The sequence below is a fragment of the Mustelus asterias genome, chromosome X (genome assembly GCF_964213995.1).
Source record: "Mustelus asterias chromosome X, sMusAst1.hap1.1, whole genome shotgun sequence".
Lineage (NCBI taxonomy): Eukaryota > Metazoa > Chordata > Chondrichthyes > Carcharhiniformes > Triakidae > Mustelus > Mustelus asterias.
In genome coordinates this window covers 10,075,740-10,088,946 of record NC_135834.1, presented here as the reverse complement: position 1 = coordinate 10,088,946, position 13,207 = coordinate 10,075,740, and the positions used below count along the sequence as shown (strand labels likewise).

General features: G+C 41.2%; 1 protein-coding gene across 3 annotated transcripts in view; it reads right to left on the bottom strand.

The window, feature by feature from the left end:
* Positions 1–13,207, bottom strand: part of racgap1 (Rac GTPase activating protein 1) — a 35,088-nt gene that overhangs the window by 20,088 nt on the left and 1,793 nt on the right. For all 3 annotated transcript variants that reach the window (XM_078201064.1, XM_078201063.1, XM_078201065.1), the window contains exons 2-6: positions 11,619–11,707; positions 10,490–10,692; positions 5,011–5,150; positions 3,249–3,324; positions 627–680 (exon numbers count right to left, since the gene is read on the bottom strand). In XM_078201064.1, coding sequence (XP_078057190.1) covers positions 627–680; positions 3,249–3,324; positions 5,011–5,150; positions 10,490–10,692; positions 11,619–11,703 — 558 coding nt within the window. In that variant the 5' untranslated portion in view covers positions 11,704–11,707. The remainder of the gene's footprint in view (positions 1–626; positions 681–3,248; positions 3,325–5,010; positions 5,151–10,489; positions 10,693–11,618; positions 11,708–13,207) is intronic.

The following is a 13,207-nucleotide window of genomic DNA, read 5'->3' as shown; positions in this document are numbered from 1 at the left end:
AAAAGTTGGGAAAAATGGATCATTTTCAAGTTGGCAAACCGTAATGTCACGGGGATCAGTGCTGGGGCCTCAACTATTTATGATCTACATTAATGATATGGACCAAGCATATTGTAATCAAATGTGCTGACAATACAAGGATAGGTGGAAAGCGACTGGTGAGGAGGACACAGTCTACAAAGGGATATTGATAGGCTAAGTGATTGCGCAAAACAAATTGGCAGAGGAGGTTTCCACTTTGGGAAGAAAGAGCAGATTATTTAGAGAGAGAGAGAAACCACAGAGTACAGCACAGATGGGATCTGGGTGTCCTTGTACAAGAGATTTCCAACTGGTATAGTTACAATACTAATTGCCTTGAAAGTGCCATGCAATTGAAGAGTTGCAAGAGTTGCAGGGGAAACCTTTAGCTTATATGAAGGAAGCAAATAAACACAAGAGGATATTGTTTGGTTATCATTCTTTGAATGAGTACCATGAAATATGCACTCCCCAAGCTGAATTACATCAGCTTCATACTTTGGTTGCAGCCATTATTTGATGGACTTTGGGCCATCCTTACTGTTGTATCAATACGTTCAGAATGAAGCCGTACTTAAACTTGAGTAAGAAAGTTTGAAACCTACCCGTTTTTCTCTTTTCTTTAGCTTGACAGTCCTCACAATGGAGGAATCCCAGTCCTACATCAAAAAAAACAGTTTAATCTCTTAGCAATAAGGGAAACCATTCAATCTTAAATTGGGAAAGATTTTTTAGACGCAAGCATTAAGTTTCTACATTAGACAAATTGCAGATGGATGAGCCAGCAGATAATGCCAAGTTGAAGTGTTCACACAATGCTAAGTGTAATGTCCTTTGAACTCGGGGTCATCTAGACACACACTATTTTTCCTCTTCTCTGTAGTCTCCCCAAACTACGACACAGCTTACTCGAATACCATATATAAAGCAAAATTCATAAGTTTAACGTGTACTCAGTGCACAGATAAGAGTATTATGCCCTGGACAGAGCTTAGAATTTATACAGCCGAATGCTTTGGAGAAACAGGTTCCAACAACATACGCTAAAGGTTCCTGCACAGAAATTGCAGCTGCCAAAACATTTTGAATGGACTGGTCACCAAAATTCTGAACACCAAGCCTTCCTGGGCCAGTGCAGTATCAGGCTGCCTTACCTCTCCCCTAGAACAATTTTATCAACAGTAACGCAGTCTGCACAGGAGCCTGTACACTCTGCTCCACTTTATCATGGCCAATTCACCGAACCTACATGGGGAGAATGTGCAAATTCCACACAGATAGTCACCCAAGGCCAGTATTGAACTAGGTCCCTGGGGCTGAGACAGCAGTGCTAACCACTGGGCCCCCTTAATTCAAAGTTGGCTAATTCAAGTTACTGGACAATTCATTGGGCGGCACGGTAGCACAGTGGTTAGCACTGCTGCTTCACAGCTCCAGGGGCCTGGGTTCGATTCCCGGCTTGGATCACTGTCTGTGTGGAGTTTGCACATTCTCCTCGTGTCTGCGTGGGTTTCCTCCGGGTGCTCCGGTTTCCTCCCACAGTCCAAAGATGCGCGGGTTATGTTGATTGGCCATGCTAAAATTGCCCCTTAGTGTCCTGGGATGCGTAGATTAGAGGGATTAGTGGGTAAAATATGTAGGGATATGGGGGTAGGGCCTGGGTGGGATTGTGGTCTGTGCAGACTCGATGGGCCGAATGGCCTCTTTCTGTACTGTAGGGTTTCTCTGATTTTCGTTCTCATACAAACACCCGAATTAGGATGCGCAGGACATTCAGCCCCTCGAGCCTGTTCCACTACTTGATAAAATCATGGCTGCTCCGATGTGGCCTTTACTTTCCCGGCTACCCCCTATACCCTTTCACTTCCTTGTCAGTCAAGAATCTAGCTAACGTGGCCTTCAAAACATTCAAGACGCTTTTAGAAGAGAATTCCACAGGCCAATGACCCGAGAAAAAAATTCTCCCCATTTCAGTCTCAAATGGGACTCGAGGCACCTAGTTCATGTCCTGCCTATTAGGGAAACATCATGTCAAGGCCCCCTCAGGGCCTGAACTTTTAATCACCTCTCATTATTCTAAACTCCAATAGACACAGGTTTAACCTTTCCTCACAAAAACAATCCCTTCATCCAAAGAATCAGTTGAGTGAACCTTCTCTGCACTACCTCTAACACATTTATATTCTTAAATGAGACCGAAACTGTACACAATATTCCAGATGTGGCCTCATCAACCCCTGTACAGCTGTAACAAAACATTTGCTGCTTTTATATTCTATTTCCCTTGCAATAAACATTCTATTTGTCTTCCTAATCACTTGCTGTACCTGCAAACTAACGTCTTGTGCAGAATTCTGCAATCTCTATTTAAATAACACAGATTTATTACTCCTTCTGCCAAAGAGAATGTTCTGCCAAGTTTTTGCCCACTCACTTAACCTATTTGTAACCCATTGCAGATTCCTTTTGTCCTCAACTTACTTTCCTACTTATCTTTGTATCATTTAATTTAGAACCATACAGTTCCTTCCAAGTTATCGATATAGATTGTATATAGCAGGAGGTCCCAGCACCGTGGTGTAGCACTTGATTTGTTACTTCTAGCCAATCTGAAAATGGCCCATTTATCCCTACGCTCTGCATTCTGTTGAGTAATCTTCTGTGTGCATATGGTACCCCTACATCACAAGTTATTCTGTGTAGCAACCTTATCAAATGCCTTCTGGAAACCCAAATACACCACCATTAACAAGTTCCCCTTATCCATGTTGCTTGTTACTTCCTCAAAAGAGCTCCAATAAATTAAACATGATTTTCCCCTCTCAAATCTGACATGGTTTTCTAAGTGCCCTGATATAACTTCCTTAATAATTGATTCTAGTGTTTTCCTCATGATAGATTTTAGTTTCCTGCTTTCGGCCTCTTCCTTTCTTGGAAATAGGAGTTGCATTTGTTGTTTTCCAAATCTGATGGCAAATCCACATTTTTAAAGCATCTTTTGTTCCAACACCATTCGAATTATTCAATACAGCAAATAAACTAATTGTGAACAAGAGAGACTATGCCACCTCAAATTCAATGGGTGTTCCTAATACCCTTCAACCAAATCCAATCTAGGGGATTTTCACAGCAACTTCATTGCAGTGTTAATGTAAGCCTACTTGTGACACTAATAAAATAAACTTTTTAAACTTAAGTTGGGGCCAGGTTAAGATAAAAAGAATTACCAACGAGTCATCGGTCTTGTCATAGCTGATGTCAGAATGAGAGATAAACGATCCGGACTCATCTATTGTTGATAATCTAAAAAAGTGAAAAATATTTTAGGATCATCAATTTAAGTACTTTCCTCCTTTACCCTATCCCAATTCTCTACAACTGCAAATAATAGACTATTACATGCCCCAACCCACCCTCCAGTCATAACAATATGAACGGTGCACATTTGTTCCTAAATAACATTTCAAAAAGGCAGCAACAACATTGTAATTATTTGGTCACACTTAAGACTGAAAATCTATTTGCGCTTTCAGGCAGAGCAAAGAATCTTTAGATAAAAACGATTGCGCGGGGGCATGGCACCTTACAGCCAGGCCAAGATGATGCCATGTAACAGGAGAACATAGGTAGTCACCTTTCACATCCGCAGGATGTATCAAAGCTCACTTTTGAAATGCAGCCACTGTTTTGCAGGTTAATGCAGCAGCCAGTTTGCGCACAGCAAAGTCCCACAAACTAGAGGAGTTACCAGTTAATCCATTTCAGTGATGCTGATTGAGGGAATATCATTTTGGGAAGTCTGAACAGTGGGATCTTTAACATCCACCTCAGTAGGCATGGGGGCCTTGGTTTTACAGACGGCATCCCAGACAATGGAGCATTCCCTCAGCACTATGTGAAACTGTCAGCTTATATACTTGAGCTCTGGCATTGGACTCAAACCCACAAATTTACTCAAAGGAGAGGATAGTCAGTAAGCTAAGCTCAATTGTCTGCAGCACCGATTTTCTTAATTTACTGATCCAAATTTTAAAATTCTGGATTGGAAATTTATCGCCTAGAATGGTAATTTTCTTTATTCAACTGTAGCAAGTGCTCTAATGGCAGAGTGCAGTGTGTATGTCTGCACTGCATGGATATTATATATGCACAAATGTATGAACGTAGGTGTACATGAACTATTTACTGTTTTTAATCTAATTACTATGTGATTGTGCTATACTGGAGGTGAAGCCAAAAGACAAATTTTCACTTGAGTGGGCAATAAAGTTCTATTCTAATTACACATGAGCAAGAAACATGGCTTCAACAAATATTTAATTTTACACTAATGATTTTTATGCAAGTGTTTTTAAGTATAATACCAAAGAAACGCATTAAAAGGTATTGAGGTGGCAGCTAATCGGATTAAAAATCGAGAATTTTGATAAAAAACACTTGATATAGCATCTCTCCCGAGAGGGAGGATCGCAGATTATCCTGGAATGGTTTGATCATAAAACAGCGGAAAGAGGCAAAGCTTCAAACTGGCCAGAACATTGCTCTGGACACAACCTCACTCCAGGTTTGGTAATGTCCTCTCAGCCTGCCCTGTGGATTTGCAGGGATGCACAGCATCAAAAGCAGTTTCTGGGTTGGTTTTATGTCCAGCCTCTAGCCGGTTGTGCTGGGGCACATAGGGAAAACACAGCTAATGGAGCACCCTGGCAAAGAGGGAGTGCTGACTGGAGGATCGCCAATGCTGCAGAAAAATCAGTGCTTTGGTTTTTCAGAAATGTCAAGTCTAATTGTGAAAAAGTTCTTTTGCGTAAGAGTACTGCCCTTTATGCAACTTCTTCTTAAATGTTGAATGAAATTTTAACTGACCTTTCTAGATTTAACAGGATGCAAAAACCACGCTTGCCTTTTCCCACACTCCCCATCCCCAGTTATGAAGCTTTACCCTAAAACCAACAGCACAAACAATTGTTGGTGACTGAAAAGTACTACCGTTTGTTGGATGCATATCCATTAGAATTTGAGCATTTGGGGTTGAGGAAAGCAAGAGCAGACTTCTGTTCTTCATTTAATTGAATGCTGGTTGAGCCTTCTGTTATGAGGAGCTCTCGGATAAGCTGAATCTGACGTTCCTTAAATGAAAGAAAGTAATTACTACAATGGAAGAGTACCACTGGCTCAAGTTAAATCAAATATTAATGTGGTCACAACTGCTCGCTTCTGATCATTCTCTAGTGATCCTTATGCATACAGATAGCAGGTGAGGATAGCATTTGGGTTTGGCTGCGATAGTCAAACTGCCTCACAATGCTCACTGTCTTAAGCTGGTGCATGAAGAATGAAAACAGGGATAGGTTACTACTTTTCTCCTGCAGTTGTACTCCAAGCACTAGTCCCTGCCAGCAAAAAAGGGGGAAAAATGGGACTAAATTGCACAAGAAGCTCCACTACAAGGCAGCCATCAGGCCTTGTGTAACATTCACATACATTATACTGGCAAATAAATATTCAACACCATCTTGGCAATGGAGTGGTGCGATTGTTGAAGACTAAATGGGAATCAAGGTGTGCAAATGGCTACAAAAGGCTCCAGGATTTCAGAAGTTACTTTGTTAAATCGGTATGTGAACCCCAATAAAAGTTGAGTTATGAAGATGTAACTCCAATTTTTCACAGCTGTGTTGTAAACTAGGTACTGCAGGCAACACATTAGAAAACCAAGTACCTAATCTCCCGCCAACTAATTTTATAGGTAGCAATAAAGCAAGCCAAGTTAATCATATACAAAGCTTTCAAGTCCTAAATTTTACACTCCACAAGTGAAAAAGAATTGAGAGCTCTCCTGTTCGAGAACTCTTCAAGGCAAGTTTTAATGGGGACGTTTGTGCTTGTGTTCCCTCTGCTGCATGGCACGTCATACATTACTTGGTCTCACCTAGTAATTTTCTAGGTATTTATCCCCAAGCATTTCTTTACAATATTTAGTTACCGTGGGTTATGACATTGCATCAAAAAGAGTTTGAGGATTTGCTTCAAATACTTTCTCCACCAGACTGTTTTCCATATACTGGAGCACAAGAGAAGTGACGAGTGCTGTTCCTATAAGGGGCAGCTTCTTTATTATGCTTCTGCAAATGAGATGTAGTTTTCATGAGGTGACAGTGTTCTCAAGTGCATGTAGGCAGGGTTCTTCATATTAGTCCCATTTATGAGAAACGATTTGCTCTTGCTGTCCAGGTGGCACAAATGTGAATAGCAGTGACCAGTATTCACAAAGCGATCATAATGCTGTCACTGTGCAGCATCCAACAGTACCAGCTTCATCTGAAGCAGCACTGCATGATGGACTGATTTATAACAAGTTCACCCTCTACAATCATGGTGGAGCTCACAAAGAAAGCACCTCATCCAGGATGCCCATTACCGTTTGCTGTCCCCTGCATCGTCAAGAAAATAAAAGTGTGCACTGAGGCACTTAGGTATGATTTTTGAACAGTTGCCAAAGTGCAATAGTGTTGCATAGTGCTTTGATTGGTAGCTCTCAAAGGGTACAGAAGTCCAAACTTCGGGTCGTCCCATTTTCGAAACGTAGAGCAAATTAACCATCTTCCTTCAAGTGTCAAATATCTCTGCCTCGTTTGCAGCCAGTTAGGAAGCAAGTTCCCTCAATGGAGTTGCGACCTCTTATCCTTTACTGGAAGATGGCACTTTTCTTTGGCGCACCTCCTCCAGCTCAATTTACCACTTTTTAAGTAAAAATAGCAGCACAGATCTCCCCATCCCACATAAAAAGTAATCCTTTGAAGCCTCATTAGATTGTACTACCTGTAAACCAAAGGTGCAGATCAATCTCTCTAAACAAACTTTTCTTTTGGCTGTGTTATCAGATTGGGGAAAGGGAAAGCAACCTTGTCTTGCAATATTGGCCCTGGATTCTTAAAACAAGGGCTGAAGTGGTGCATATACAAATGCAATACTTTCTAAAGGACTTAGATTGTGCAATGGTACAAAGTTGGGAGGAAACATCTTGGGCTGATGAATCTGTATCTGTTCTGCTTCCATGTTGCCAGCCATTGTAAGTTGTATAAACTGGGGTTAAGCATATATGGGAGAGCTTTGATTGAAGCTTAAGCGCATAGAGAGACACTTAACGACACCGGTGTGAGTGTAAGTTAGGAGGTATACACTTATGTTTCGCTCCGAATAAATATGAAACAAAAGATTGGCTTCTGTCTCCTACTCACCAACTGGCTGTCAGGACTGCAACCCAGTTAAAATAAACTTGAATAATGCAGCATGCTGCCTGTTAGATACTTCAGTGCAATAGACAAGTGTCACAAGAAGCATATTTTTAAATTTGAGCTTCAATAGCACTTTAATTCTTTCCCCCCCATTTCACAAAGTTACATAGAATTTACAGCACAGTAACGGGGCATTCATCCCACATAGACTATGTCAGTATTTATCCTCCATCCACCCTTCTTTACCTATCTTTATCACCATACCCATGTATTCCTTCCCATGCGAATCCATTATATGTGAATCCAGCTTTCCTTTAAGTGCATATACACAGTTCACCTCATCTACTCCATAGTGTTCCCCTCCTCACCATTCCCTTGCTTTTAAAATAGGTTCTGCCAAATTTCTCTATTGAATTCATCTTGTGTGTGGTCACTTGTTCTGCTGTCCCTTACAAATGGAAACATCCAGTCATCCCTACCAAACCCTTTCATAATTTTAAAGGGCCCTAATATATCAGCCTTCAATCCTCTTGAAAGAACAGGGCCCCACCTGTTCACTTAGTCCATCAATTATGGTACCATCATTTTCATAAAATGGAGACTTGTACTTTGTCAGCCACTTTTATACCTTATTAACCTACATTGTTACATTCAGTGATATCATATATACTTCCAAATCCCTCTGCTTTACTACCTCATTTAGACACTTTTCCAAGGAGCATGACCTCCTTGCTCTTAGTACCAAAATGTAGGAATACATTACAGGGAGTAGCTAGCCTTCCATATTCTATCCTCTGTAAAGCCGCTGTCATCCAAAACTCATGCTGCTTACATCCATACTCACGCCAAGTCATGTTGACACATTGACCTCTTTTGGTTCCCAGTTAAGCAGCAGCTCAATCATTAAAATTCCCATCCTGGTTTTCAAATCCATTTCGCACATGAAACAGTGTAGAACTGAAATGTCATTTCTGACAGCTGTGTATAAATGCTGCCCGACCTGCCGAGTGTTTCCATTTCCAGAACTTTTCCTTTTGCCTCAGTTTCTGGAGGATTGTGTAATGAAGTTTACTATACGCCACTACCAGACATGTGATATAATTGAACCTCAGACTGACTGCGTTGTGGTTTTATTCGTAACACAGAGCAGGAGACAAGTTGAGCCGATGCTGTGTACAGTCCTTTTCTCTCCTATGCTAAATCATTAGGAAAATTAGAAAGATGCAACTTGCATTTATTCAAGTACCGCATCACATCTTCAGGGTATCTCAAAATGAATGACATCCAACATGTTATTTTTGAAGTACAAACATTTGTTACTTAGGTAAACGCAGCAGCCGCTTTGCGCCTGGTAAATGCAATCAAAGAACAAAAGAACAATACATCACAGGAACAGGCCCTTCGGCCCTCTAAGCCTGTACCGATCATGTGTTCCTAACTAGACCATCCATTTGTATCCCTCTATTCCCAGTCTGTTCATGTGGCTATCTAGAGAAGTCTTAAATGATCCTAGTGTGTCTGCCTCAACCACTTTGCTTGGTAGTGCATTCCAGGCCCCCACCACGCTCTGTGTAAAATACGTCCCCCGCATATCTGTATTGAACCTTGCCCCCCTCACTTTGAACTTGTGACCCCTTGTGTTTGTCATTTCTGACCTGGGAAAAAGCTTCCAACTGTTCACCCTATCTATGCCCTTCATAATTTTATAAACTTCTATTAGGTCGCCCCTCAACCTCCGTCTTTCCAGGGAGAACAATCCTAGTTTACTCAATCTCTCCTCATAGCTAATACCCTCCATACCAGGCAACATCCTGGTAAATCTTTTCTGCACTCTCTCCAAACCCTCCACGTCCTTCTGGTAGTGTGGCGACCAGAACTGGACGCAGTATTCCAAATGTGGCCTAACCAACGTTCTATACAACCGCAACATCAGACCCCAACTTTTATACTCTATGCCCTGTCCAATAAAGGCAAGCATGCCATATGCCTTCTTCACCACCTGTGCTGCCACCTTTAAGGATCTGTGGACTTGCACACCCAGATCCCGCTGTGTCTATACTCCTGATGGTTCTGCCGTTTATTGTATAGCTCCCCCCTGCATTAGATCTACCAAAATGCATCACTTCGCATTTAATCGGGATTAAATTCCATCTGCCATTTCTCCGCCCAATTTTCCAGCCTATCTATATCCTGTATCAATGATCTATTAATCAGCTTTTTTTGGTAAAGTGGAATGGAGTGTGAACACCAGAACACCAAAGTTAAACAGGCAGGTGAATCTCAATATTTCATCCAAAAAGGAAGAACCTTACATCGGACAAAACAGCACATAGGACTGGACCAGACCATAGCCTTACAGTGAGACTTCAAACCACAATCTTTTCAATCACGTGAATACTACCAAGAAATGGAAAAACTGTAAGGGAGAATATGCAAAGAAAACCATGAATTCCAGTGATTAACAGCTCACTCAGCTAGGTATACATATTTAAGATCTCCATTTGATATTTACTTCAAAAGAAATAGCCTTAATACGAAGTATAAAGCCCACAGCTTGTAGGGGAGTTGGAACTTGCATGATCCATGTACAAGTTCCACGTGCAAGTCATTGTAAAAGGTTTACAAAGAGAAGACTCAACTGTGCACCCAAAGATCCCGCAACAGGTTGTTAAATGCAGATTACTACTAAAGGATACATTACCCACTTGTGGATTAATTCTAGTTGCATTGTTCTCTCACATTGCGCTTGCGCAGCTTTAGTACATAGCTGAGTTTTTGCGTCTGCGTATCACTTCACCTGTAAATAAATCTGAATTAAATAGTTTTAGCCTGCACATATTGATCTGGCAATGTATCATTTGCAGCTTGGCAAGTGTTGATGGGAGAATGTAGTGAAGACTGTATTACCCCACCAGTGGTTCAATCACAATTGGGCCTTAAATGCTTAAACTGGGCATGCTAGCCCTCATCCAGTGAATAGAAAGGTACAGCTTTTGGTTCCCAAGGATAAATTTGCTTTTGAAAAGTTGCCACACCACAACAAGAGCGAGAGGGCTGAAGGAGAAATGTTTTAAACAGATAGTGCACCTAGCCAAACGGCAACATGTTCCTTCAATATTACAAGGCGGTTACTTCATCTGATCGTTAGCCCTGCTGACAGAAAAGAAGAAACCAGTTTGTTTTTAGCACTGGTGGTTTAGAATGCAATTTAAAAATCAAGCCAGACATACCAGTCTTTCGCACTCAGTTTCTGCCTTCTGCCGACGTTTCATTTCTACGTCAACTTGGTTACGAGCGTGCTTCAATTTAACATCAAGTGCACTCCGTTCTGTCTCAGCTTTCGTTAGGCACTCTGTGGCACGGGACAGCTCCAGCTCAGTCTTTTGCCATTTTCTTCTGCACTCTTCAAAGTTTTTAGCTAACTGAATAAACTCTGTTAGAAAAAAAGGCATGGATATAATTAAGTGCTAATGAATATAACATCTTATTCTGTCTCCATATTATTAATAGCCTTGCTTAGGTGAACTGGTGTTGATGCAATGAAACATTTGAAAGAAACCTGGCAACAGTTTGATTCTTAAATTTGTCATTTTCTCCCCAAAAAAGGCAGCAATTGGGTTCAAAATTATCCTGGACTGAAGGTCTTCCAAACCTGGAGTTTGAAAAGCATTGCCCTGGCCATTTAGCCTGTGTGATATCCACAGTGACTCATTTTCATTGGGTTTGCATTGCAAATTTTGTTGCTCTCTCTCCTCAGATTTCCAAGGCCTTGAAAAGGGATTCACTGGTATCAATCCCTAATCCCACCAAAGGGACACCTGGGGTGGGGGGAAATAGAGCCAAGAGCAGATCCATTCAAACCATGGGCCAAAGAAATTTGAGCGGAGAGATATACAAGAAACTGACACCAGGGAAAGCATAGTGGGAGTCAGAACTGAGGAACCAGCACACAGAGCAGATCAACTAGGGGCAGACTGTACAGGCATTGAGGGTGGAGTGGAGAAACGTTCAGTTTCAATAAATGAAGATATTAAGTAACTCGTGAAAATTGCATGTATATTAACTACAGAATCATTAGGCAAAATAAAATGGAACTGTACAGAGAAATGATTGGTAGTAAATATATAATTTAATGCAAGTCACTGTCAAGTGAATTTGCAAATTGGCTCCTGGTAAAAAAAAAACCAAGCAGTTGAAATCTTTGTTTGAGAGAAACGAAGTGCTTTCAGCAAGCCAAATTTGAACCCGTCCTGTTGGCTTGACACCATATACCCATTAAAATGCTAAACGTCTCAAAAGCAAACCAGACGCATAATCTCACTGATCACGACCAATATTGAAAAAATTGTACATGCTTACGCGGTTCAATGCCTTCATTCAGCACTTCCATCTGTCTGAGCAACTGCTCAAACATGTTCCGTAGAGTGACCATCGCAGATTCCATTTCCCTATATAGAAAAAAGGGTTGGATTATTATATAGGAATGGAACTAGAACAGTGATGCAGCTTCCTCACATCCCTTAGTATTAAAATGAAATACTCTCTTGTACACACTGAATTTGCAAGGGGACAAAAACCAAGACAAGAGTCAAATTCCTTCAAAATACAATCATCTCCATCCAACTGAATTTTAGCCTGACAGGTGAAGGTCAACCTTCTACCCATGGCTCCATCGTCAGGGAACCAACAGTTTGACTGGAAGTCACAAGACGTGCCACTCCAGTGGCACAGCGGCTGGCACTGCTGCCTCAGTGCCTTGGACCCGATTCCCGGCTTGGGTGTCTGTGTGGAGTTTGCATGTTCTCCCCGTGTCTGCGTGGGTTTCCTCCGGGTGCTCCGGTTTCCTCCCACAGTCCAAAGATGTACTGGTTAGGGTGCATTGGGCCATGCTAAATTGCCCCTTAGTGTACCCGAACAGGCGCCAGAGTGTGGCAACTAGGGGATTTTCACAGTAACTTCATTGCAGTGCAAATGTAAGCTTACTTGTGACTAATAAAATAGAACATGTACAGTTGCAGCCAAACGTTTCCTCGAAAATCATAAAATGGCTGTCAGCTCAAAGGCAGTGACCGGATCTGTTTACCTTTCCTATTCCCCCAGTTACAGAAATCTCAGTTCAGTCTTATTATAATAATTCATAAAAAGGATAGGACCTGGAGTAACAGCTTTTCAAAAACAGTGGCACAGAGTAAATACTGCCAATCAACGCTAGACATTTATTTACTCAATGGAAATTTTCAGTATGTCATGATTTCAGTCAGAATGAAGGACTGAGTTTGATGTGGTGGTGACAAAATAATACTTTATTAAACTGAGCATGTCCAATCACAAATGATAACGGTTTAAGGAATAATTTCCATAGAATTTAATTGAACCAAAAAACAGAAGAAACTGAAGAATCCCAGATGACAGGCTTCAGCCAAGACGCCTCCAGCAGTAGTTTCTTAATTTATGCATGTCATCCCTCAAGAGATCTTTAGCAACAATATTTCTTCCAAAGGAAACTTTATTTGCAAAGAATTGCTTAATCATCCCTCACAAATTAGATGAAGCAGCCCTGTTAAGTGTTTAAAACCCAAGTGCTAACAGCACTGACTGGGCTGTGCTCCAAGCTGTACTGTTGACGGACAGGGAAAACTGTTCAATTCAAAAAAAGTGCAAAAACACAGGACCTGGTGCCACTCACATTCAAAAACAAAAAAGGTTTTGAAAATATTGCTTAAGTATGCAATAAGCATTAATGTGCTGTGCACAGTAAACGAACAAAAACATTAGATGCTGATATCAAACCACAACCCACTCATACCCACAAGTACACAATGCATCCATTACAAGACAAAAACGTACTGCATTATGGACTGGAATTACTTAACTGAAACTACACAAGTGCAAATCACACCATTAAAGTTAGCTCGTAATCCTTTTGTTGGAGGGAATGAAAGTCCATT